The following is a 24,951-nucleotide window of genomic DNA, read 5'->3' on the forward strand; positions in this document are numbered from 1 at the left end:
ACTGGACCAGGGTCACACAGCTAGGAAGTGTAGGTCAAGTTTGAACTCAGATCCTTGGAACTCCAGAGGCGGAGCTCAACCGAGAAGTAAGGGGAGCAATTTCTTAAATGGGCCAGAGGAGCTTCACTGCTCCCCTGAAGAACCGCCTGTAATATAATTAAGTAGTAGCGCATGTTTACATAGAGCTTTAAAGTTTGCAAAGTGCTTTGCATGCGTTAAGTCATTTATGAAGCACCTCCCGTGTGCTAGGCACCGAGCTAAATGCCGAGGAAACAAAGAATGGCAGTAAAACAGTCCCTGCCCTCAGGGAGCCCCCAGTCTGATGGGGAGCCCGCGTGCAAAAGAGCACACGAGCGAGCCTTCTACCCCGGAGAGGCTGGGGAGGCTTCCTCTACCGGGGAGCCTGGAGCGGGTCCTGGGGGAGGGGAGGGTGGGGGGGTGCCTCTGTCCCCGGGGGCTCGGGCCCTGGGGGAGGCGGGGGGCTCTGCCTGGGGGTGGGTTGGGGGCTTAGGTCCAGAGGAAGGGGATGGGGGCCTCTTTAGAACTGATGGAGGGGCTGTGTGATGGAGCGGATCGTCTGCCCCACCCCGTCGGCACCTTCAACTCTGATCCCCCAAATCTACCAGGACTTCAAGTCTCCAGTGTCAGTTCCTGGCCATTTCCGCCTCCCCCCTCCTCTGCTGTTGACCATTCTTATGTCTGCTGACCTCTCTGTGAGCCGCCCCCTGGAATCTCCCACCATCGGACACCTGCAACAGTAAGTCTCTTTACGAGTCCCAAACAGTCATTCTCTTCCCCCTAAACCCTCCCTGTCCTCCCCTATTACTGCCTAGGGCACCACCCTCCTCTGTCCCTCAGGCTCCCAAACCTAGGCGACTCCTCACCCCCCCTTCCCATATACAAGCATTGGGGTAGGCCTGGCCACATTTGCGACGAGTCTGGCCCGGGCCCCCTACTGCCCTGTGATGGTGCCCGCCCTCAACCCCTCCCACCTGGACTGTTGCTGCAGTTTGCTGGGGGCTGCCTGCTCCCGTCCATCCTCCCTTCGCCCACTACAGTGATTTTTCTAAAGGGAGAGTGTAACCATTCCTCCCCGCCCCTCCATCTGTTAACTCCAATAGCCCTTTATTGCCTCCAGGATAAAATAGAAGATCTTTTAAGGCCCACTATCACCCAGTCCCTTCTTCAGTTTTCAGCCGTCATCCCCCTTACGCCTCATAACTCACTTGGGGCCATCCTGGGACCCCGACCTCCTTGCTGCTCTTTACCTAAGTCAGTCCGTCTCCCACTCTGGCTGGGCATTTTCTTTGGCTCTCCCCATGGCTGGAACTCTGTCCCTCCTCATCTCTGCTTCCCACCTTCCCAGGCTTCCTCCAGGCCTCAGCTTAACTTTTTCTGCAAGAAGTTTCCTTGAGATCATTTCCACTTTATCGTAGCGGTTTGTTCATAGTTATTTTTATGTTGTTTCCCCCATTAGACTGTGAGCTTCCTGAGGGCAGAGTCTTTTGCCTTTCTTTGTATCCCCAGGGTCTAGCACGGTGCCTGGCACCTAGTAGGCACTTAATAAATGCTTATCCCCTGTGGACTTCCAAAGACTCCCTCCTCCACCCCCACCAGGACACCTGACCCTGTTCTTTTCCAGCTTTGTGAGTGTGGGGCCAGAGAGTTCAAACCCTCTGAGCCTCAATTTTCTCATCTGTAAAACGGTGCTAATACTATTTTACTCCTTCATTTCCTCCTGTCTGAATAGTCATTTTGAAAGTGCCATTGAAATATGAGCTGTAATTAAAACTAAAAAGGTAAAAATAAAACTTGATTTACCAACTATACCACAAAGAGCAATCCATTAACATTTTCCTCATTACTTATTGAGAGACTGCTGAGTCCTTTATGACCATGGGCAAAAGCACTTTGTAAACACACCCTTTCCAACACATGCTTTTGAAGTGAGATTTACTGGTGACCCAAAAGTGGGGAAGGCAGATGCCGAGCTGGGGACTTGGAAGCCCTGAGAAAGGGGAACCTGGGGAGACCCAGGTTACCCCGCCCTAGTATACTCTGAAAGGAGGAATGGTGATTGTCTTGGAGAAAGGCCTTAATAAATACTTGTCGAACAATGAATGAATGAAATGGCATGAATCCAAAGCTTACATGGAAAAGAACACACTTTAAGGACCCATGGTTTCAGGTCAGAAGGAACGTCATCGAGAAGCTAGCCCAGTGCCCTAATTTTATAGTGGAGCAGATGGCTACCTAAGCGGGGTTAAGGAGCAGTTAAGGTGGCAGTGGACAGAGGGCTGGACTTGGATGGGGAAGACCTGAACTCACATGCACCCTCAGACACTTATCAGCAGTGTGATCCTGGGCAAGTCACTTAACCTGTTTGCTTCAGTTTCCTCAATCTGTAAAATGGTGATAATAATCGCACCTACCTCCCAGAGTTCAGTGAGGATCCGATGACATAGTGATTGTGAAGTGCTTAGCACAGCAGCTGGCACATAGTGAGGGTGAAACGAATGTTAGTTATTATTATCATCAAGTGAATTGTGAGGTAACATAGGTAGGGAAGCACCGAGCCTGGATTTGAACCCAGATCATGTGTCTCCAAATGTAGCGTGCTTGGCAGTGCATCACTGAGCTCCCTAGGACTGAGTAAGGTGTTCTTCCAGCATTTCTGTGGCCCAAACAGCCTATACTCCTTGCCTGCCCTGGTGATGAACCTCTTCGCATGTAACCAGGCTGGTGGTTAGATGACAGACGCAAAGCTTCTCTAGCTGATGGAGCAATAAGGAGGCTTTGGCCCAGGTAGCTTGTCTGGGCTCCTGCTGCTGTGACACACCCTCTTGGGGTCTGGCTTTTCTCCCAGACCTTGCAAGGAACGGCCGAGCTCTAGGCAATGGGCAGCCACCTCTCCTGGCCTCTCTGAACGTACATTCAGACTGTGTCCTCTGGGCCTCCCCAAACAGTTGGCTAAGTACAATTACTCCTCGTCACCACAGGATCTGACAGTTTGTACTCTTCCATGTCAACATGAGGAAAAATTTATTGGGGGATGGCAGGAAATGCAAGAAACAAAATGAAGATTGAAATGGACATGAAATATAAATCTGGATGGATACCCCAGTCCTACATTAGACCTGAATATAAGCTCATTGAGAGGAAGGATTCTTCCATTTGTTTCTCCATGCTCAGCCCAGAGTCACACAGCTGGAAAGTATCTGAGGTCAGATATGAACTCACCAAGATGAGTCTTCCTGACTCCAGGCCTGGCACTCTTACCCAATGGGACACCTAGCTGCCCTTACTAAATGCTTATTAACTGACTGACAGATGGAAACTTTTTTTTTTAATAGTAGTAGATTTATACTGAGTCATACACTTTCCCCTCAGGTTCTAATTGGACCAGGGTTGTGTCTTCCTATTTCATGTGGACCCTGGAGCTCTGCTCCAACTTGGTGGCCTGGGAGAGTAGTATCAGGGCAGTGAAGTTCAGAGGATTCATTATGTCTGGTTCTCTGCCATTTCTTCGTCCCCTCAGAAGGCTTCAGAGAAGGAAGAAGTCAGCAATGACTCCTTCTCAGTCCTCATCCTCAAGGCTCCACCTGACTTGCAGCATTACATACTGTTGACTCCTTCCCCCTCTTCCTTGGATCCTTTCTCCTGCCCAGAATTCTGGGACGCTCTTCCTTCCTGGTTCTCATACCAGCTCTCTGTCTACTCCTCAGTCAGTCTTCTTGACTGGTCATCCATCTCCCAGCTCCTTGGCTGACATTCGTGAAGACTCTGCCATCTTCTTTTCTTTCCAGGTGCTCTCACTTCATGGCTGCATCAGAGGCCGGTGAACTATTTTGGGGCTTTGGCGCAGAGGAAATTCTTCAGGTACAGATTGGATTAGAAGGCCTCTGAGATATCTTCCAACTTCATGTTCCTGGGAGGCTGTGAAAGGTTGGATGACCACTTAGGTACTCTCTAGGGAGTTATTTTTCCCCCTTTTTTAAGTGTTGTTAGGCTAGTGGATGGAATGCTGGTCTGGAGTCAAGAAGACCTGAGTTCAAATGCTGCCTCAGGATCCTGGACCCAGTCCCTCTCTCAGCCTTAGTTTCTCCATCTGTAAAATAGAATTAAAAACCCCCAATACCACCTGTCTCCCAGGGTTGTTGGGAGGATTAAATGAGTCACTCTGGTTCATAACCTTGGGGCCATTGTTGGCCTATCCCTGCTCCCCCATATTCAGTCAGTCCATTCTTCCTCTGCAGTATTTCTCACACCTGTTCCCTTCTTTTCTCTCTTAAGGCTATCACCTTCCTCCAGGCCTTCGTTACCTCCTACCTGGCCTATGTAATTTACTCCAGTCTCTGCTTTCAGTCTCTCTTTTCTCTAACACATTCTCCACCCAGTTGCCAAAATAGTCTTCTAAGGGATAGGTCTGACCATGTCACTCCCCTGGTCTAGAATCTTCAGTGGTTCCCTAGTGTCCCTAGGATAAGCTACAAACTCCTCAGGGTGGTTAAAGTTCCTCTCCAGGGTACTTTCCCAGTTTCATTTTACATGACTCCCTACCATGTGTGTTATGTTCCAGCCAATTTGGTCCACTAGCTATAGATAACCTTGCATTCAAAATGCCATTGCTTGCATAGCTTGCCTGCCATGCCTGGATTGCACTGGTTCATCTCTGCCAGTAGAAACCCTTATTTTCTTTCAAAGTCCAGCCCTGGTTCCCCCTCCCCCCTGCCCCTTGGTTGTCATTCAGTTGCTATTCAGTCATTTCAGTCATGTCCTACTCTGGGGGTTTTCTTGGCAAAGATCCTGGAGTCGTTTGCCATTTCCTTCTCCAGCTTATCTTAAAGATGAGGAACTGAGGCAAACAAGGTTAAGTGACTTGCCCAGGGTCACACAACTGGTAAGTGTCAGAGACCAGATTTGAACTCAGGGAGATGATTCTCCCTGTCTCCAGGCCAGGCACTCTATCCACTGTGCCACCTTGCTGCCCCTCCATGGAGCCCTGTCAAATAAAAGTGTACAAAAATCAATCCATCAAGAAGCTTTTATCAAGTGACTGCTCTGTGCTAGTGTGTGTCAGAAAGCTCTGTCCTAAATGCTGAAGTTACAAAGACAGAAGTGAAACATTCCCTGCCTCAAGGAACTTACATTCTATTGGGGAGACAGCCTATATACAAAAGGAATACAAGCTCTCTTGGGAGGGAGGGTGGGCACCACCAGTTTGGGGTTAAAAGGAATCAGAAAAGGCTTCTTGTGGAAGGTGAGTGGAGTCTTGGCCAGGCTCTCTTTTCCTTTTGCAGTCTGGAGTTCTCCTTTGCCTGTATCACATTCTCTCTCATAGAATATTTATCTGTGCGGCTGGTGCAGCCACATACATAACAGAATGGAAGTTCTTGGAAGTATCTTCGTATGGGCAGCATTGAATGTTTGTTCAATTTGATAAACATTATATTTTGAAATTAAATTTTATTTTTTACATCTTCTTTTCCCACTAAAGACATCTTTTCTCTCCCATGTGGAGAATTACCCCTTATAACAGAGAATTAACAAGGGGAAAAAAAGTTTGGCCATGTTAACCAACATATCACTCAAGTCTGACAGTAGAAACAGTATTCATTGTCCATAGCTCTCAGTTGTAAAAAGGTAGCAGCTAGGTCTAGAGCCAGAAAGACCTGAGTTCAAATCTAGCCTCCAGACACTGATTATTTAACTCTGGGCAAGTCCCTTTGCCCACCTGCCTCAGTTTCCTCATCTGTAAGAGCTGGGGATAATAATAGCACCAAACTCATATACGTGCTGGCTATTATAATTAAGAAAGTGCATTCTCGTGTTTTGGCTCAGTCATTGTAACAACATGACATTCAGTTTTCTAGTTTTCCACCTGGTTCTACACTTTGCAACAGTGACCTGAAGTCTTCCCACATGTAATGGTGATAACAGGCGTTTTGAAGCCTTCAGATTCATTGTTTCTTATGGTAATATTCCACATGTATTCATGTAACAAAATTTGTTTCATGTTACCTTATAGATTGATATCAACTTTGTTTCCAGTTCTTTACTACCACAAAAAAGGCTAGTATAAATATTTTGGTGTAAATGGGGCCTTTTTGCCATTGGACTCTTTGGGACAAAGGCACAGCTGGGGGATCTCTGGGTTGAAGGCTGTGGCAATTTAGTTACTTTCTTAGCGTAAAGCTCAATGGATTTCCAGAATGGATTTCCACTTAGGAGAGCATTGTGCTGGACCTGAGGATACAAAAATAAAGCCAAAAATGGAATCCTTGCCCTCAGGAGGCTTGCTGTTGGGGTGACCTATTAAAAGAGCAAGGAAAAGGAAGATTTCAAAGGTGTGAACAGCGATCAGATAAGATCTCAAGGGTTTGTGGAGTTGTGACCTTTAGAAGGAAAGCCCAAAGTGAGGAGGTCACAGAAATGGTTAGCATGTAAGGGTGATCAGTAAGTCAATGGAAATAGCCACATTTCACATTTCAAAGCTGTTGTAACTGGCTCCACCTACTGGACTAAATATTAATACACCTTCAGAAGAGGCTGACAAGGGAGCCTTGCTTTATGAAGTGTGGAGGTGGGGAACCTGTGGTCCTCTAGGTCAGCCGCACTCGAGGACCTAGAGGGCCACAGGTTCCCCACCCCAGGACTAAGGTATACCGAGTGATATTTCAAGTGTACTGGAGAGCCTTGTACTTAAGGGATCCTAGTGTTAACTCATTTGCAAAGGGAACCATCTTTTTCCCCCCAAAAGAATTATCACCCGTAATTTAACTCAATCCCCCACCTATCTGGCTACTTAAGGAAGTGAACAAGAGACAAGAAGAGCTGTGCCTGTTTCCTGGGTCAGATAAAGACCAGGTTTTTTCAAAGTGGAAGTCCTTGGAAGGACTACAGAGCTTCTATCAGTTGATAACAACTCACCTTTGTGTACAAATTTTGTTTTTGCAAAGTCCTTTTCCCACAACAACGTGACTTCCCCACGGTCACATTGGCAGTAAATGGCAGAGCAGGATTTGACCCAAGATCTTCTGACTCCAAGGCCAGCATTTCTCATTACAGAATATGTCATCTAGCATGAGACATGAGAAAACATGGAGAAATATAAAGTAGGAAATGAGTTTGTGACCTAGTAGGATGACACAGAGCACAAAGTGCTAGGCCTGGACTTGGAAGAGCCCAGTTCAAATCTGGCCTCACATACCGACTAGCTATGTGATCCTGGACAAGTCACATAACCTCTGTCTACCTTAGTTTCCTCAAATGTAAAATAAGGATAATAATAGTACTTCCCTCTGAGGGTTTTAGGAGGATAAAATGAGGTATTTGTAAAGCACTTTGCATGGTCCTGGCACATAGTAGGCACTTAATCAATCCTTGTTCCCTCCTATCCCAGAATCAGGAGATTTGGGTTCTTATTCTGACTCTACCACTAACTCCTTGTGAGACCTTGACCAAGCCATTTCACAGCTTTAGGCCTCCTTACCTCATCTGTAAATAGTGGGATTTGAACTTGATGGTCCCTTTGAACTGATTTCAAGGGAAAAACCAAAATCCAATTGGTCAGCATCTTCACCAAATGGCTCCAAGCTTGGGAGTCTGATACTTAAAAAAAATTTTTTAAAGCCATTTATTATTGAGTTTAAAGCAAACAGAATAGCAGCACACCAAGGAGGGGAAAGAAAAACTTGGTTACAAGATGTTGTCCCAGTGGACAGCCACCCCTCCTTTACCTTCCATCTCCTCAATTTATATCTAATTACCTACACTGTTGTCTTTCCCCTTCATTCAAATGGGAGCTCCTTGAGGGCAGGACTTTGAATCACTTTTCTTTGTACTCCCAGTTGCTGGACACACATTAAAACCTTAATAAATGTTTGGTCCAAGAACAAGTACCCTATCTAATCCAGAGGAGCAGACTTGTTTCCAATTTCATTTCTGATGGCTGGCTGGCTAGCTGGCTGGCTGGAGGGGAGATGTAAGGAAGATCAGAGGAGCATAGAGAACCTGAGTGATCTCAGGGGCAACATACTCCAAACTCCTCATTAGAGAGATGAGCAAACTTGGAGAAATGGAGTAACTTGCTTAAGATTACAGAGGTGGTTACAGAAGCAGGATTATGAACACAGGTCTTTGGACTCCTGGGGCAGAATTCTTCCCATCATACCACACTCCCTCCAATGGTGCTCAGACAGAATTTAGTCCAATGGCATCATTTTAACAAAAAGTACAAGAAGATAGAGAGGAGGGATAGCTGGGATAGGTTTTTGACTCCATACTCTATAGTTTTTGCCCTGAAATCTTCATCGGGGCTGAAATTTAAGAAGAAACTGAGGAATAAGGGCAGGGCTAAGGCACCACCTATGGGCTCTACACTGTTTAGCTTGGTGAACTCATCAGCTCTCACAGAACTATCTTCTTGGTGGTGATGATTCTCAAATCTGCTTGTCCAGCCCTAAACTTCTCCTAACTATACTCATGTCTCCAAATGTCCGTTGGACATCTCATGCGGGAAATCCTGTAACATCTTAAACACGTCCAAAACGGAATCAGCTTTCCTCCCAATCCTTCTCTTCTTTTAGCTTCCTGATTACTGTGGGGGATACCACCCACCATCCTCCCAGGGAGGCAGGCTCTAAATTTGGGGGTCATTCCTGACTCCCCTCCCCCATCTCCAATCTGCCACCATATTGTAACTGCATAACCTCTTATATAGATCCCTTCTTCTTGGCACTGCCCCCACCTGGATGCAAGTCCTAATCACCTTATTCCTGGACAGGTGCAATAGCCTGAAGGTGAGGATCCTTGCCTCAAGTCTCTCCATTTCAGTCTATCCTCCACTCAGATGTCAGTGATCTTCCTCAACCTAGGCCTGGCTGAGCCCCCTATGCCCTCCTTCCTCCGCCCCCATTCAACAAGCTCCAGAGGCTATCATTTTCAAGATCGAACATAAAATCCTGCTGTTTTTAAAGCCCTTCTTAACCTGGCCTCCTCCCACATTTCCACTCTACTTACACCTTACCCCCCTCTTCACACCATTTCCTGACTCCACGCATCTTCAGGCTGTCCGCTTTGCCTCCTGGCTTCCCAGCTCAAATCCTACCTTCCACAAAAAGCCTTTCTGGATCTCCCTTAGGAATGCTTATTGCTTTTCCCTCTGTTGGTCTTTCTCTCAATCACATTGTACAAATGTAATTTGTTTATATGCTTTCTCTCCCATTAGACCATGAGCTCCTGGAGGGCAGGGGCTGTTTTTACCTTTCTTTGTATTCCCAGTATAGGCATAGTGGCACATAGTAGGCACTTAATAAATGCTTGTCGAATCACTGTTTTTCAAATGTGTGTAGAGGCTGTTGTGATTAATAAAATGGTACTTTATTTAAAAATCTCAGTGAATTCATAGCACCTTTAGGTCATGATATTTTCTGAAAGGATACTAATAATACAATTACTATAGTGAAGGGTTTTCTCCTTTACATTAAAAAGAAGCACTCCTTGAAAAAGTTGGCAAGCACCACTGTAGTCAAAGTTGGAGGTAAACTCGTTGGCTAAAGGACAGTCATAACACTGTTGAGCTCTTCAATGGAGGCCTGGAATTCCTCAGCTGACGTCCCAGGATCTAGGTTTACCTAAGTCCTTCCCAAGTCTCAAACACATGATGCAATTTAGGAAATGGCCCAGGATCTGATGGCCATTTCCTTTTCAAGGTAGTCTGGATTTGGGGCAACCCAGATCCCTGTAGAAGACTTGAGTGACCTAGACCCCAATATCCCTTCCTAAAGACAGTGAGATGTAGTGGAGAGTGTCCTGGACTTGGGAGCCAGGAGATCTAGATTTAATTCAGAACTAATGCTAGGACCCTGGGAAAATCACTTAACTTCTTTTCTTCATTCAGAAAATGGGGTTAATAATGACTTCAGAGTTGTGAGCTACTTTGTAAACCCTAGAGCATTACAAAAATGTGTGGATTATTTCTGCTCACCCAGGACCATACATAAAGCAATCCTAATCCTACAGGTGATTAGCTATTTTTCAGCTCAGCTTTAGGAAAACCAATGAAAGAGGGGAAAAAAAGAGAAGGGAAGGAAGAGGGGGAGAGGGAGAGAGGAAGGGAGGGAGAGAGGAAGGGGGAGAGAGGGAGAGAGAGAGAGAAGAGAAGGGGATGAAGGGGGGAGGGAGAGGGAGAGGAAGAGAGAGGAGGTAGGTGTAGGGGAGGGAAGACCCAAAAGACCAACTTGTTAAGCTCGGCAATGTGATTCTTTAATTTCGAGGCTTCTACAGGGGTCTTTAAGAATTCAAATGAAAGCACCAATTAATTTCCGTTTTCTAAACATTCACTTTGTCCCTTCAAGGTTTCTCCTTCCAGTCCCTTCACTTCGATGTATCCAGATCACATTTTTGACAGCAGTAATTTCTCTTCTTCTTGGAGGCTGCCATTGGTGAGCTCCTTTAAGAACCTGGATGAGAATTTCAGCTTTTTTCCTGTTGCTCTCATTTGCTTCCAGTCCCGACCTTGGTAAATCCCAACTAAGTTCTCTGGGTACAGCTGGAGGGTCATGGCTAGCAGGACTCCCTGGTAAGGCCACTTCTGTAGCCATCACTACAAAAGGTTCACAGCAAGCCACCTGTGACCATGCTAGGTTCTTCGGTGCTGCTTGGCTAGCTCTGTGGGTGACTTATATGCACTGGAGCCGAGGTCTGTTAGATGCTGGCTTGTGAAGAGCTGACTCCACATGTGAAAACATAGTGGCTCTGCCTTTTCTCCTGGCCTTGTGCAGGTGATTTCTTGAACACAAGTGTAAGACTGAACTCATCCTCACATCCATCCACATTATCAGAGGTGATCGCTGAAAGACCTGAGCTCTTCCAGATGTAGGCCAGGAAAAAAGGAAACTGGGTACGAAGCAAAGAATTTATAAAGATATAACTAGTTTTTCTTTTGGCAGCAATGGCAAGATTCTGTCAGTCCGACACAAACTCCTTCTTGGTTGAAGCGATGGCAGGAAGGTCCAAGGTCATTTTTCATGACTATCAGTTTGCTCATCTATAAAGGGGGAATAATGCTTGAACATGTAGTTGTGGGGGAAGTGCTTTGTAAAGCTTAAAACACCACAGGAGTATGAGCTCTATGGTCAGCACGACGCAGGAGCCACCAGAGGCTGGCCAGGACGTACCATCTGTGTATCTGCTGTTTCATGGTTTACAAAGCACTTGAGACAGGAGATGGCTTATCTGGGCCTGAGAGGGAGGGGGCAAGTACCATTAGCCCCATTTTACACAGGAGCAAATAGGGTCTAGAAGTTAACTGAGTGGGAGGCAGCTTGGCACAGTGGCATAAACAAGCACTGGCTCCAGGGTCAGAGGACCTGGCTGTACAAACCACCTCTGATGATTACTTCCTGTGTGTCCTGGGGCAAGTCTCTTCAGCTCCCTGGGTCTCAGTTTCCTCATCTATAAAAATCCCAAATGGCCTGCAAGGACCTTTCTATCTCTTCACCTAGCATGCTATGAGAGCCCTAAGGTCACACACTATTGTGAGAAGCTGAGAGGACACAGGCCAGGGTCCCCATCAGATGGATCAGGTTAATGCTGTGCCTGAGACCCCCCAGAAGCAACCTGTTTTAGAAGAGAAACAGAAAATGAACTCCTGAGAAGGTTAGAGCCACCCTTGGATTTCATCCTGAAGCCACCACTTTAAAAAATGAATTGAACTTGAGACTAGCTCAAATCTTGGCAGTGCTGTGACCAGCTTTTTAAATGACTCATTCAAAGCATGTAAAGAGGAGAGAGCCCAAAAGAAGCTGCCACCTGGTGGGGTATTCCTGGAGTGGAGATGGGCACTGGCTGGACTAAGTGTGACAGGAACATTCTCTCGGCAATATCCAGTCTCCCTTTTGGATTTCTTTTTCTTCTGACAAGTAATCTTATGATTGATGATTCTGCTATTTGTACAGGATGACCCACTAGGACCACAGGTTCAGAGTTAGAAGGGTCTATAGATGTCACTGATTCCAACCCCCTATTTTAAAGATGAGGAAACTGAGGCCCAGAAAAATTAGGTGATTGTCAAGGGTCATGCAACTATTAAGTGCTTGAGCTGGATTTGAACCCAGGTTTTGACATTAAAACCAGTGCACTTTATGCAATGCACCATGCCACTGTCCCATGTCAATGGCAGGTGTCAGTTATGTTAGGAAGTCTATTTTCTCCTATAAACTGGTGATTTGGTTCATTTTGCTCTTTTAATAACAGGTGTGGTTAACACAAACCCAGTCAAGAGAAATGGACTATCTCTGGGTAAACTGACCAACTCACACTCCTGGACTTACTGACCTGGGCCCCAACCCGGGCACCTGGGCATCATCATCCCAGGGCAGCCACTCTGGGAGGGCCTGCCAGAACACCCCCACAGGTCTAACTGTAAGGAGATTGTCTCTTAGACAGATTGTAATCTGAATTCTGAACACAATAAGAAAAATGGTGTTAGTGACAACAGGCCAGTAAGTAAACGTAATAAAGACCAGTTAAAAATGTCACAAAATAATAAAACAAAAAAGTTGAACTGGCAAATCTAGATATGCATGTTAATTTTTGGTAATTTGCAGTGGAGGCTCTTTGCTCATTGGCCAAAATCTAAAACGCCATCTTGTTTTAAAAATTTCAGGTATAACATGGGATTTTAAAAAATTCACCTTCAAACACACTTCAACCCCATCAGCAAAGTGGTAAAAAATATAATTTCTCCCTAAGCTCGCTTGGGAAAGCAATAAAAGAGATGGCGACCCTCCCTTGATTTGGCCTGACTAAACATCATGCCAACTATTTTCTCCCACTTGATTTCTATGTATCTGTGGCTGTCTATCTGTCCCCCATTGGTCTGGAAAGTATGGTCCATTATAACTGTTAAGTTTCTGTCTTTTGTTCCAAGGAGGGAGATTATAGTTGGGCTTTAGATTCCAAGTATATCTGCTCTGAGAATAGTCCTCTCTAGGTGGGCCTGGAGGAGGCAAAGGAGGATGGCTTCCCACGTTTTGGCAAAAGTAATTCCGTCTGTGTTGGTTTTTCCTAGAAAGAAGAGGCAAGGACAAACTATTAATAGAGATGTCACAGAAGCTGATGCAGTGAGACTCATGAATTGTTAAGATCAGTTAAGACAAATTCTTTCTTCCAAGTGCCTAGTCAAGTCCCAGACAAACAGGGGGCTGGGGCCCAATTGTTCAATGTTGGAGTGGAGTGACTGTCTTGATTGGGCATTTTCTTCTCTTAAATTTAAATGGGGATGACATACTATTCTAAACCCTTCACCTACTAGAAAAATCGCCCTGAAATTGTAGCAAAAGTTCATTTGTTTACAATGGCAATCAGATGAGAGGTGCCGCTCCAAGATCTTCACAGAGCAAAGCTTTTGCCAGAGTACAGATTAATAATGTGGGTGAGAGAAGTGTTACCTTCAGGCAACCTCAACAACTCATGTGTCTCTTTTTACCAAAACTAGCTGAAGTCTGATTCAAAATCTGTTCTGAAGGAAGAAATGTATAAGTGACAGTGGTGGGAAGTGCGATCAGAAGAAGCTGTTGCCAACCACCTTTGGACAGCTTTCCTGGCTCAACTGAAGGCCTTGGGAAGTCATGTGGCATACTAGTATGAAAGGCCGGAGGGAAAAGAAGCATTCAGCATAGGAACCTTAGAAACTGTGAAGTTCATTTGAAAGAGAAGGGTCCAGGGCCCAGTGCTTGGCACACAGTGAATGGTTGCTGAATGAATGAATTCTGCTTAAAGTGAGCATCGAAAATTATGAATGGCCCAAGTGTCCTCTACAATTGTGAACAAACTGTCATGGCCTTAAAAGGACCAAATATGTATTTAAAGAGCAATAGTAAAAACCAATTTTGCCAAACCACTGCTATAGAATTTTAAAACTGCTAGACCTAAGATTAGAAATCCTAAGTGTGTTCATTTAATATTTGCCTCAACATTTTATTCTAGAAAGGGCCATACAATTTATTTGGGGCACAATACAAATGATATACTACATGGAAAACACTTAACCCCCAGAGGAGGTGCTATACAAATTCAAAATATTATTCTCATGTAAATACTATGTAAATACTTCTTATGTAAATGACTTCACTTTTAACCTTTATCGGATTTATTGATGTAATAAAAAAGATAACACTCTTCAAAGAGATTGATCCAGACCTCTCTCCTTCCCTGGTGCTCTCTTTCTTTCTCCTGGCCTCCTCTGCTCTCCTTGGCCGCCCCCCTCCCCACTTATCCTGTACTAACTGTATGACTTGGTGATGACTAAATGCATCTTCTTACTCTAAGTGAGCCACCTGCTGCTCTCCTGTCCTGTAGGGTTCAGTACTGAGACACAATACTGGAAAGACTATACTATTCCTTAACATTTCTTTCTTCAAAAGGTTGGCTTTAATGATATTATTTGCTTCAATGTTTATGATTCAGGAACAAAAACTTTCAGGCCACAATAAAACAAAATTTTAACTAGTAAACAAAAATAGATAAGTACTTCACAGTTTTAAGTAGTGACATAGTTTCTTTACCAAGAGTGAATCGTGATAAAATAAGAGATAGGTTTAAATCATTATATCCAAAGAGAGTTCTAAGCTCATACAAAATGTGTGGAGGCTGGCCCTTTGGCATTAAGAAAAAAAAAGGGAATGTATACCTGGATGACTGGTAGAAATCTCGTGGTTGTGAGTGGAATTCTCTTCGATGGGATCGAAAATCTCTGGGTTGAGAGTAGAACTCATGGGGCTGGTAGTGGAAGCCTTCTTGGGGCTGGGAGTGAAAGTCTTGGGACCAATGAAAGGTCCGTCTGGGCCCGTGATAATCAGTTTCGTGGCTGTTGTAAAAGTTTCTCCTTTTGATAAATGATGATTCTTCAAAATGGTCTGACCTTAAAGTACCATCATTCCTTAAAAACAAACATTTCACATTTCATATTACTGGTGCCCAAACTAGTAAAGTAAGTTTTCTTGTTTTTGTTAAGAATTCTAAGGACGTTAAAAAAAAAAACCAAAAAAAAAAACCCTCTCAAGCCTTTCACAAAAATGAGATACAGGACTCACTTTCTGATTGGTCCATGCCGGAGGTCATCAATGTAATTCTGTCTTTCTATAGCATGTCCTCGACATCTATTGAACACTAAGGAGTAGAAGGAATACTAGTAATCATAAGTGAACAGAGAATAAACCAAGGTTTTTTCACACAGCTAATTCTAAAAGAATTCCAATTTCTCTTTGTCATCTTTTCCCCCTAAACTCCAGAATGGCCTGCTTTCTAGACTTTAGACAAAATCCTCTCTCTCTTCCACGTGCCTGGGCTTCTGAACATGTTACACAAGAAATTCAATGAAAAGGACAAAGAAATGCAAGTTTCCATACTTACATTCTATTGCATCGTTTGGTTTCATGCCTTGAACATCAATCAAATACCTGAACAGAGCAACATAATTCAAGTCAGAGATCTAATGATGGGAAGAAAGGAATGCTAAACGACAAACAGTTGATTCTGGGTTGTTTGTAAGCTCGCATTAAAAAGCTGACTTACATTCATGATACAGCCCACCCAGCCTGCCCCTGGGCTTACGAACTCACCGGCAAACAAGATATCCTGTTCTGTTTAAACCATGTGTACAGTGGACTCCAATAAGTTTGTCTATAAAATGGGAAATTTACAATTAAGGGAATGATGCTTCAACACTAGCAATATGACAAACAGCACAGTTATCTATCTTCCTCCAAGGCTCCTCCCCCGTCTCTCCCAGTTGTTAGTGCGTTCTCCCTCAGCAGAGGACTTTGTATACATGTTGTATTTATGCACCTGTGTTCATGTCTTATCTCCCTAGTAGAATGCAAGCTACTTGAGGGCAGAGCCTCAGGCATTTTTGTGTCTGCACTAGGCCAGGGTCTGGGACACAGTATTATAGTAGGTGCTCCACATAAATGTTTGCTCAATGAGCTGATAAAGTGCATTTCTGAAGAATGTTCACTCTCTGAGCTTGCAAAGGAATTCCTCGCTAAAGGGGCAGAGAATCAGTCTGTTACATTCTCTCTTCATGAGAGAATGAACATGAAGGAGGTTTGTAACATAAACTAGCATCAAATGTCACAGGAGAGTGAACACGTCTCATTCCAATTTACCATTAAAGAAAAGTAGGTGACTAGGTTATTGATGGGGGAAGGAGGAGGGACTGGGCTTGGGATTTCCTGGAAGAGGGAATTCCTAAATAAGAAAACTTCTTTTACCAGTGTACCTTAAGTCTTAGTTGTCTTGAGCCTCGAACTGAAGGGACTTGTAAGGCCACCTCCAAGAGGAGTCAGAGGTGGGACTTCCTGGCTTTAAGCCCCACCGGCTCCCTCTCCACGATGCCATGCTGCCACTCGGCACTAAGTTATGCCATCCATAAATCAGATACAATGTGAACCTGTTTGCCTTTGCAAACACTGCATCTACACATGGGACCCAGTAAAAGGGAAGGGACCAGAAGGAGCCTCCACGATCCAAGGGCCAGGGCAGCAGGGAGCATGACAGGAAGGCAGCTCAGCAGGTACATCCTCCAGAATGGAGGAGAAGGAACTTATTTAATTGGGTGCCACATGTAAGATAAGGTACAAGGAAGAGGTCTTCAGAGGATAGGTTCAGAATGGACCAATGGGGGGAGTTTAAAGGGACAGCTAAATTCCCAGATCAAGCTTTCAAAAGCAAAGTGGCTCATTACTAAGGCTTTTAGGGCTATTGTCAACAGTCCCACCTAGAGGAGGCTGGCAGTGCCAAGGACCCATCAAAGACTATCTCTTAATGTGTAGGACACTATGGTTTTACAGTTGATCCACAGGAGAAAGACTGAAGCCAGAATGAAGATGCATGTGGGGCATTTAGGAGCAGTGAGGGGGCTTGGAGGAAGGGCCCAGCCAAAAGAGACCCGGAAAATGCCTTCCTTGATAGAGCATAAGCCTAGTTGTGAAGGCCACTGGGCTAAGAAAAAGAAGTTCCAGGTCAGCCTCGACCAGGAGGGGCTGGAAAGCAGCAGGAAACAAAGGCTGTCATAGAAATGCAATGGCACAAGAAGAAAGAGGTAAGAGAAAAATCCTCCTCTCCTAGTCCCCTCCTTGTCCTTGCTCATTTCCTAAGGATAGGGCTTGAGAAGTTCCTCATGCCTACTCTGACCCTAACCCCCAAAGGTAGTGGGAACTTGTTCTCTTGAGGTGCATTACAAGATGAAGGGGGTGACTGTCAATTCAGCTAAGCAATGGCCTGAGAGCTGAGGTCTCTGGCCTACAAGTGTCTCTGAGGACCTCTACCTTTTAGAGGAAGGGACGGAGCAAATCTAACAATGGAGAGCAGAGGCAGGCTGGTCCCTTTTTGGACCTTTTGCCAGATCTGCCATTTCTGTGTGCTGAACCTCCAGAAGTGAGACCTGGAAAAGGTGCAGAGCCATCCATATCTTTTCTCTGAGTTTTCTTCTCTTTCTTTGAGACCTTATTCTAGCTATATTCCTTTTGATTGAGGTTGTATAGCATATCTGGCTTTGAACTGACATTTCCCCAAAGTAATCAACACTTATTTTAGTCACAGATGTCCAATAAATACATTAGGACTTGCCTCTGAGGAGAAACCTTCATGTATCTTTGAGACAAATGCCCAAGAGGCACCACTGCTGGGTCAAAAGACATTGCTTACAAAGTATGCAAGCAAAACTACAGATCTGTCTTGTTACCTGTGGTAATGGCCATGGCTGCTGAGACCTAGATCCTAAGCTACCTATCCAATGGGTTACTCGAGTTATCCCATTTAGAGCAGAGAGCCCCTGAAAGTACATGGAGCAAGGATGGGCCAAGAGGTGCAAAGAGGGGACCAAAGCTTTCAAAGGGCAGTGAGATAGCCAGCTACAGGTTTAAGTGGATTCAGGAACCACTGAGCCTTTCTGGAGCTCTCCTTGTCCTTAAAAGACTTTCTCTGCCAAGCCATTCCTTTCTTTTTACTTACCAAGCTCATGGGTAAGTAAGTAAGCTCTACAGTTCCTTCCTTCTCTGAGAGTCTATGATCCCTATGGCTCCCCCTTGCCCTCAAGACATTTTGCTCTCCCTTGGCTCCCCTCTCATCCCCACTTACCCAGCTGATCAAAAAAATGAAATCAAAGTTTACACATGTATGTTTTGAGCATGTGCTTGTTTACTGAATCAAGTTTCATATTTCCTTGTCGTATTTTACTCTGAAAAACAATCATTTGCATGACACCCTATACTTTATATTCAGCGAGTAAGGTGGATCCAAGGCACTGGATCCTCTAGCCTCTAGAAACCTCTAGCCCTTGGCTTAATTTCATCCCACATGTGGGGCAGGCACATTTAAATGCATACCCATTCACACCTATAGTTGGGGAAACACAACAAGGCGCTAAAGATTTTATTTGTATTACCTTAGAAGGCCAAATGATGGGGACATTATTCTGTAAAAATCTGTTTTCCTTTTATTTTCTTTTTGATTTGTGAGGTTCTTTCTATCTCTCCTATGTCTGGTTTCTCTATTAAATCCTCCCTTTACATAAAAGCCTACTTTTATGTAAGAAATTATTTTATGTTTCCTATTCTTAAGTTAAAAAGAGATCAGTGCAGTCAAAGGGTTCCCTACCTCACCCTAAGATCTCATCACACAGTTTCTTGGGGTTCATCTCCATTAGCCCCACTTTGCATTTTGATTTTCATGTGACTTAGCACAATCCTTCTAATGCTAATTCTAATAACAACAGGCACAGGTAGTATTTAATTTAAAGCATCTTCCTATTCAACAGATAACGCATACTTGGGAAAATCAGACAACCAGGAAAAAGTCAAACTCACCATTATCTTGGTTTTCTTTCAAGAATTTGTTCACAGCACATTTGAATTTTAAAATTGTGTCATCATCAGGCACCTGGTGTCCAACGGTAAAAATCTTTAAGTAAGGAAGAGCCTCTGGCAACTCCTGCAAATCAAAGTTGGGGCAGGAGGGAATCACATTAATCTTTCCATCTCTTTCCACAAATGAATGACGACAGCAGAAAGGAAAATCAAAAGGTGAGTCAGAAATTCTCAGGACCATTTGCCCAAAGTCCGTCACACCTAACTGGCCTCAAATGCCACTCACTTTGCCCCCCACAACACAAGCCAAGCACAGAGTCTAGCTCTCCCACCTCTGCCTCTACAGGCACTGTTTCCTTCAGAGCTTGGCAAGAAGACCAGCCAGCCTGCTTTCCCAACCCCACCAATGAAAAGGTCTCACCTCTGGTTTATAATAGCGCTGAGTGTAGGTTAAATCGATGATCAATCCAAGCTCTTCGTTCTGTTCTCGTATTTTGTTAACAAGATCCAAAGGGGAAAAGCGTTCTTCTGGGGCAAGTTTTTCTTCAAAGCTCTGTCAAAGAGAACAATAAAAAACAATGACAAAAACAGCATGACCACCTTACATTGCTGAAGCATTTTCACCCAGTATCTCCCAGATTCTCACCAACCACCTTATGAGGTTGAGGGGGAAAGGTTACTGTCCCCATTTTAGATGAGGCTTCTCCCGAGAGAATCCAACCACATCAGCTGGATGTCCCAGCCAAGCCTGGGACATGATTATGTCTCTTGAGTTCACGAGCCACAGAACAAAGCTGAGATTAGGTTTCCTGGCATCCACAGCTCCTCAGACAAGGTGGGATCCACAGTCTTGTTGCTACACAGTCGACTCCTACCCCACCTGCTCTCCAGAAAGAACAAGGGCCAGGTCACTCCTCCTATATGGAACTAGGACCTCAGCAGCAATCCTGATTGCGCAAGATGCTGTGAATCCAGACTTGATTGCAAGGGCTGAGGGTCTCATCCTTGGGCCTCAGTGATAGGGAATGCTTTCCTCTAGACTTCCAATCCATTAAGGCTGTGTCTAGGGACCCTGGCAGTGACCCCTTGGCAGGCAGGATTTTCTTACCTTACTGAAAAGAGCAAGGGCTAAAGTCTAAAGCACAGGCCTCAGCCATATGGAATTTCCCTTGATTCTACTCCTTAGATCCATAAGCTATTGATTAGGACCAGGACAGTGCTTCAGGTCTGCCATGCCCCCGATAGGGAACTAATTCCCTACTATGGTCAAGGCAAGGCCTGTGCCTTTTGGCAACAGAGGTGGCTATGTGGGGTCAAAGTGAGGAATGGCATAACAGTGAAGTTGTGAGCCTGGATGACTAGGAAGTTGGTGGTACAAATAATCTGAATAGAGATGAGAATTAAAGCCATGGATGGAAGCTGATGACATCTCCATGGGAGATGGTAAGGGGAGAAAAGAAGGCCCAAGCAGAGCCCTGAGGAACACCCACAGTTATGGACATGACATGAAAGAGGAACCAGCAAAGGAGACTGATAAGGATCTATCAGAAAGTAAGAGGAAAAAGCATCCAGGAGGTGTTCCAACTGGATCACAGGCTGTGGAGAGGTCAAAGAGAATGAAGATGAAGATAAGGCTACCAGATCTGGCAACTCTTGGGAGAGACCAGTTTCAGCTGAATGACAGGATCAATAGCCTGACTCCTCCAAGAACCTGAACTGCTCCAATACACACAAGTCTTCTCATATTTCTCCAAATTCCTTATGTTTACTGTTTTGTAAGATACAATTTCTTAATTTTCCTATATTTGTATTCCAGTTTTTTTCTAGCCATTCCCCAATTAAAAGACATTCACTTTGTTTCCAGGCCTCTGCTAACATAAGAAAGGAATGATATGAATACTGAGGTACATAATGGAGCCTTTCTTTCTGTATTTGGGGAAGCATTTGCTTACTTGGAGTTCCTTGAACTGACAAAATCATAGGTCCAAGCTCCCTCTTGACACCCAAGTTTAGAAATGTCAAGTACTGATGCCAAACCCTTAAATAAGTGACTAAAACATCCAACTTATGTATATGTGGTCCACTCTCAAATTAATTTTCTGTTTGTAACCAAGACCGCATATAAATTACTGCAGAGACTGTACTTCTTGTGTGTGTGGATGAAAGTAGCCATTGCTGAAATGTTAGTAATAATCTTCCATTCAATGGATTCTTCTCCACAAGGGATACAAGAATATGTGCAGCATTTAGTTTTGGGATGGTAAGATCATTCACATGAATATGGGAATGAAAGAAAGTCTTAACTTGGAGAGAATACCTGAGATGAGATGTAGAAACATCAGGGGCACAGCTGTATTGATACTTGCATCAAGTGTCCCTTACTCACTTAAATACATACCACCAGGGAGACCTAGAGGATACCATGGAAATATAAACATTGAATCGAATTTATTATCTGCATAGAAACCTTATTTTTCCTCATATTTTACATCACATATACTTTCCTTCTCACATTTCTTCCCCATCCATCCTCCTAATAAGTTCAAGCAAAAACAACATAATTTTCAGAGATTCCATGATGAGAATATGGCTTTACTACACCAAAACACAATTTTATCACTAGGTTCTGTATGTCTATTTCTGAAAAGAAATCCTACTAGCTTTTACTAACCTTTTTTAAAGGAACTTTAAAAGCAATGAAACGTGTCCCAGGCATCCGCTGTCCAACTGGGAGATAGTCTTTCCACCTAGGAGACAAATATTTGCACGTGAGGCTTTCTAAGTAACCTGAAAGATCTGTAATGAAGGCTTCCACTTTATAGACTGCCCACTTATCATGCCCTGCTCTTTGGACACTCTCAAATAAAGACCAATGCTTTCCTTCCTCCTTTTACCTGCTTCTTGCCATTTTTGTGGTTCATCAATATCACATATGCTAGTTGGGTGCTTTAGGGGTTGTTGAAAAGAAAAAAAAAATCTGATGGAAATAAGACTGAATATTGCTCACCAGAGCCAACAGCTACATACACCAACTCTGACTGTGCCTCTGCCAGCTATATAAAGCTGGTGGAACTATGACAGAGGAATGGCCGCACCCAGTGCACAACCACAACTAATCTAAACATGACCAGAGTTAAGAGTTGGCAGAAATCTCTCAGTAACCCAGGCCAAGCCCTACTTGAAGTATGAATCCTATTAGCAACATCTGAGACAGGCAGCCAGCCACCCAACCTTCTCTTGAACTTCTATTCTTGGTTCTCTCTTCTGTGCTTTAACAGAATTCATTCTAACATCTTCTTGTGAAAACTTTTCAGTTTTTCAAAGATGGGAATCACATGTGCCTCACAGAATTAGCTGGGAATTTGGAAAGGACCTTTGTGGTCTTCTAGTCCAAACCTTCACCAAAGGAATGCTTCTTTGGGCTTCCTCTGGCCCAAAGTCATCTCTTCTTACAAGACCTCTGGGGTCATTTGGTTCAGCCTGTGCCTGAATGAGAAGAGCCACTCCAACATAACCAGTAGGTGATCCTCCACCTTTGAGAACAATCACTAGTAAAGCAATACACCATTATCATAGTGAAAAGGCCCAAGGCTTAACATTCAGGCTTGGTAGAAGACCAGATCTTGGGTTGTCCCTGGGGCTTGGTGCAAGGAATTTCAGGATATGGCACACTGGGGCATGCTGAGGGTGGGGTGTGGGGGGAGGAGGTTCTCACCTAAGACTATTGGCTTGGTTTCCCATTTCTTATGTCATGGGCAGGGAAGGAGGGAAAGGCTGGGGACGGGGCCCTCAAAGCCTGGCTGCATATGCAGGAGAGAGAAGCTACGGAGCAGCACCAGCCTGCTTCCAAGGCTCAGAGACTTTCTGGACCATCACAAACTCTCACTTGCTGGTTTGAGCTCCATTCTCCAGGGCCAAGGAGAACATATCTAGTTCGAGGGCTTCCACATAATCCTTATAAAACGTGCAGACAATCTCATTCCCCAGAGCCTACTCGATGTGAAATATTCCTAAATCCTTATAAGGCAGGCAGTACGGTCAAGTTTTAAGAGCACTGGCTCTGGTCCTAACCACTCCTGTGACTTTAACTTCCTGGCCCCCTCAATTTTACTGTCTGTAAAACTACAGGGGGATGGACTAGATTTCTCTCCAGCCCTGAATACTATGCTGCTACTCCATATATGGCCGATACAATGTTATCCCCTCTGATTCTATATTACCTTGAGATTAAGAGTAACAGGGAACCCCTTGGAGAGACGTTTTGAGACTCATGCTACCTGTGCCACAGCACCAATGAAGTGCCTAGTATGGGCCAGGCATCGGGGAAACATAACAAGACCCCAAGAAGTCCTGTTCTACCGGGGCTCCAGGCCTCCCAATGACCTACACTCAAGCCACTTTCTTAACTTTCCAGGGACTGAGGATGGGTCTTCCTGAACCCCAGTCCAGGCCACAGTGAGGCACGGGCAGGGCGCTGGCTGAGGAATCACAGCAGCTGCTCTCTGCAGCCCGAGCCTGGTAGCCTTGATCTCAACCAATCTTGGAAACAACCAGGTGGCTCTCAGGAGCACCCTTCTATAGGCGACACCCATCTGGTGAGCGGCTCGGACCTGGAATTTGAACCCAGACCCAGGGCATCTCCGAATACCAGTCGACCACCCCTGGCCTTGAATAAAGGGGCTCACTGGGTGGCCAAGCTGGGCACTCGGGCCAGATGAGGCGGGAGCCTGGCGTGGCTCAGGGGCCTGCCCAGAGCTACTGAGGGGGGCAGGGCTGGGGTTTGAGCCCAGATCTTCTATCGTCCGGCGTCCAGGAGGGGCAGAGACACAACCTCAACATGACAGGACGTGAAGAAGGACCGAGGAAAGCCGGAGGACAGAGATCGTGGGGGAGGGGGAGCTTGGCTGGGGGCGGGGCCGTGGGGTGAAGGGGTCGGGAGCCCGAGGCCGGGGTCCCCCGAAGCACTTCCACACGTCACAGCCGGGGGAAGCAGGGGTTGTCAGGAGAACCCGAGGCCGGGGTCACCCAGGCAGGGTCTGACCATCAGGGCCTCTAGGCGGCCGGCCTTGGAGAGATGGGCACTCGGCGGCCCCTAGGCTCGGCGCTGGATGGGGCCTGGAGGCCGCTCAGATGGCTTCCATCGTTTGACATGCGAGGAAGCTGAGGCCCAAGGAGGGAAGGAAGCTAGTCCCCGACTCCAGACCCAGAACTCGGCCATCCAAGCTCTCGGAAAGAAGCGGCATTCAATGCCCCCGCCTCACCCCCCGCTCCCGCTCTGCGGTCGGAGGCTCCTCCTCCAGGCAGCCCTCCAGGATTCAGACGCGGCCCCACTCGGGTTCTTACCTGTCCGGAGGGTGGTTCACGCCCTTTCCTCGGCCGCTGCTCCTTCCCGCGGCGCTGGGGCCCCCCCAGGCGCCCCGCGCCTGTTGCCGGCGGCTCATGAAGACCAGCGCCGCCGCCCGCAGCCCGCCCCGCGCCGCCACCTCAGCTCCGGGACCCGAGCCCACCCAGCCTTCCGCGCCTCCGGCCTCGGCCCTGCCGCACTGCGCCTGCGTACCCACCACCACGCGCCTGCGCGGCCTGCGCGGCCGACGCCGCGTGGTCGCCGCGGCCGCCAGCGGGATGACATCACCACGCTGCCGTACGGGCCATTCCGAAGGGCCGGGAGTCCGGAGGGGGCCAACAGCGCTCTCTGGTGGAACCCGTCTGCCTATGCAGGAACCGTGTCCTAGCTCTCAGTACAGGAGAAAGCAAAAGGATCCTTGACCAAGATGTCAAACACGCAGAGGAGCAAGGAAGAAATTTCCTGTCCCTTCTATGGCTAGCGGAAAAGTTCGTGACCAACCCGAGAGAGAGAGAGAGAGAGAGAGAGAGAGAGAGAGAGAGAGAGAGAGAGAGAGAGAGAGAGAGGGAGGGAGAGCTATTACTTTATAGCTAGCATTTGTTATATATTGTAGTGAGCAAAGACTTTACAAATATCTTATTTGATCCGCCCAACAATCTTGGAAGGGAAGTGCTATAGTTTAACCCTATTTTAAGTTGGGGAAAATGAGGCACAGAAAGAATAAAGGAATAAATG

The 24,951-nt window shown here is 45.8% G+C and overlaps 1 protein-coding gene and 1 long non-coding RNA gene across 2 annotated transcripts; one reads left to right on the plus strand and one right to left on the minus strand.

The window, feature by feature from the left end:
• LOC118841738 lies at positions 1-10,420 on the plus strand. The gene is made up of 4 exons (XR_005009869.1): positions 1-86; positions 627-757; positions 3,807-3,879; positions 10,359-10,420. It is a non-coding gene; the product is annotated as an uncharacterized LOC118841738 (long non-coding RNA).
• On the minus strand, positions 9,352-24,419 carry DUSP11 (dual specificity phosphatase 11). Its single transcript, XM_036749332.1, has 9 exons — positions 24,216-24,419; positions 21,544-21,619; positions 19,294-19,425; positions 18,873-18,996; positions 15,627-15,687; positions 15,418-15,464; positions 15,099-15,174; positions 14,696-14,944; positions 9,352-13,071 (listed from the first exon to the last, which is right to left on the minus strand). Exons 1-9 carry the CDS (start codon positions 24,311-24,313, stop codon positions 12,810-12,812), a joined length of 1,125 nt encoding a protein of 374 aa, XP_036605227.1. The 5' UTR covers positions 24,314-24,419; the 3' UTR covers positions 9,352-12,809.
• Positions 24,420-24,951: the final 532 nt, after the last annotated feature.

This window comes from Trichosurus vulpecula, chromosome 3 (genome assembly GCF_011100635.1).
Source record: "Trichosurus vulpecula isolate mTriVul1 chromosome 3, mTriVul1.pri, whole genome shotgun sequence".
NCBI classification, from domain to species: Eukaryota; Metazoa; Chordata; class Mammalia; order Diprotodontia; family Phalangeridae; genus Trichosurus; species Trichosurus vulpecula.

What these genes read in the sequence shown, in the direction of transcription:
- DUSP11 (XM_036749332.1), bottom strand. Translation starts at nt 24,313, where the DNA reads ATGAGCCGCCGGCAACAGGCGCGGGGCGCCTGGGGGGGCCCCAGCGCC. An exon ending in GTGAACCACCCTCCGGACAG is followed by an intron (nt 21,620 to 24,215) that starts GTAAGAACCCGA and finishes TTTGTCTCCTAG; the next exon opens with GTGGAAAGACTATCTCCCAG. An exon ending in GATTTCTACCAGTCATCCAG is followed by an intron (nt 13,072 to 14,695) that starts GTATACATTCCC and finishes TCTTCTTTCTAG; the next exon opens with GAAAAACCAACACAGACGGA.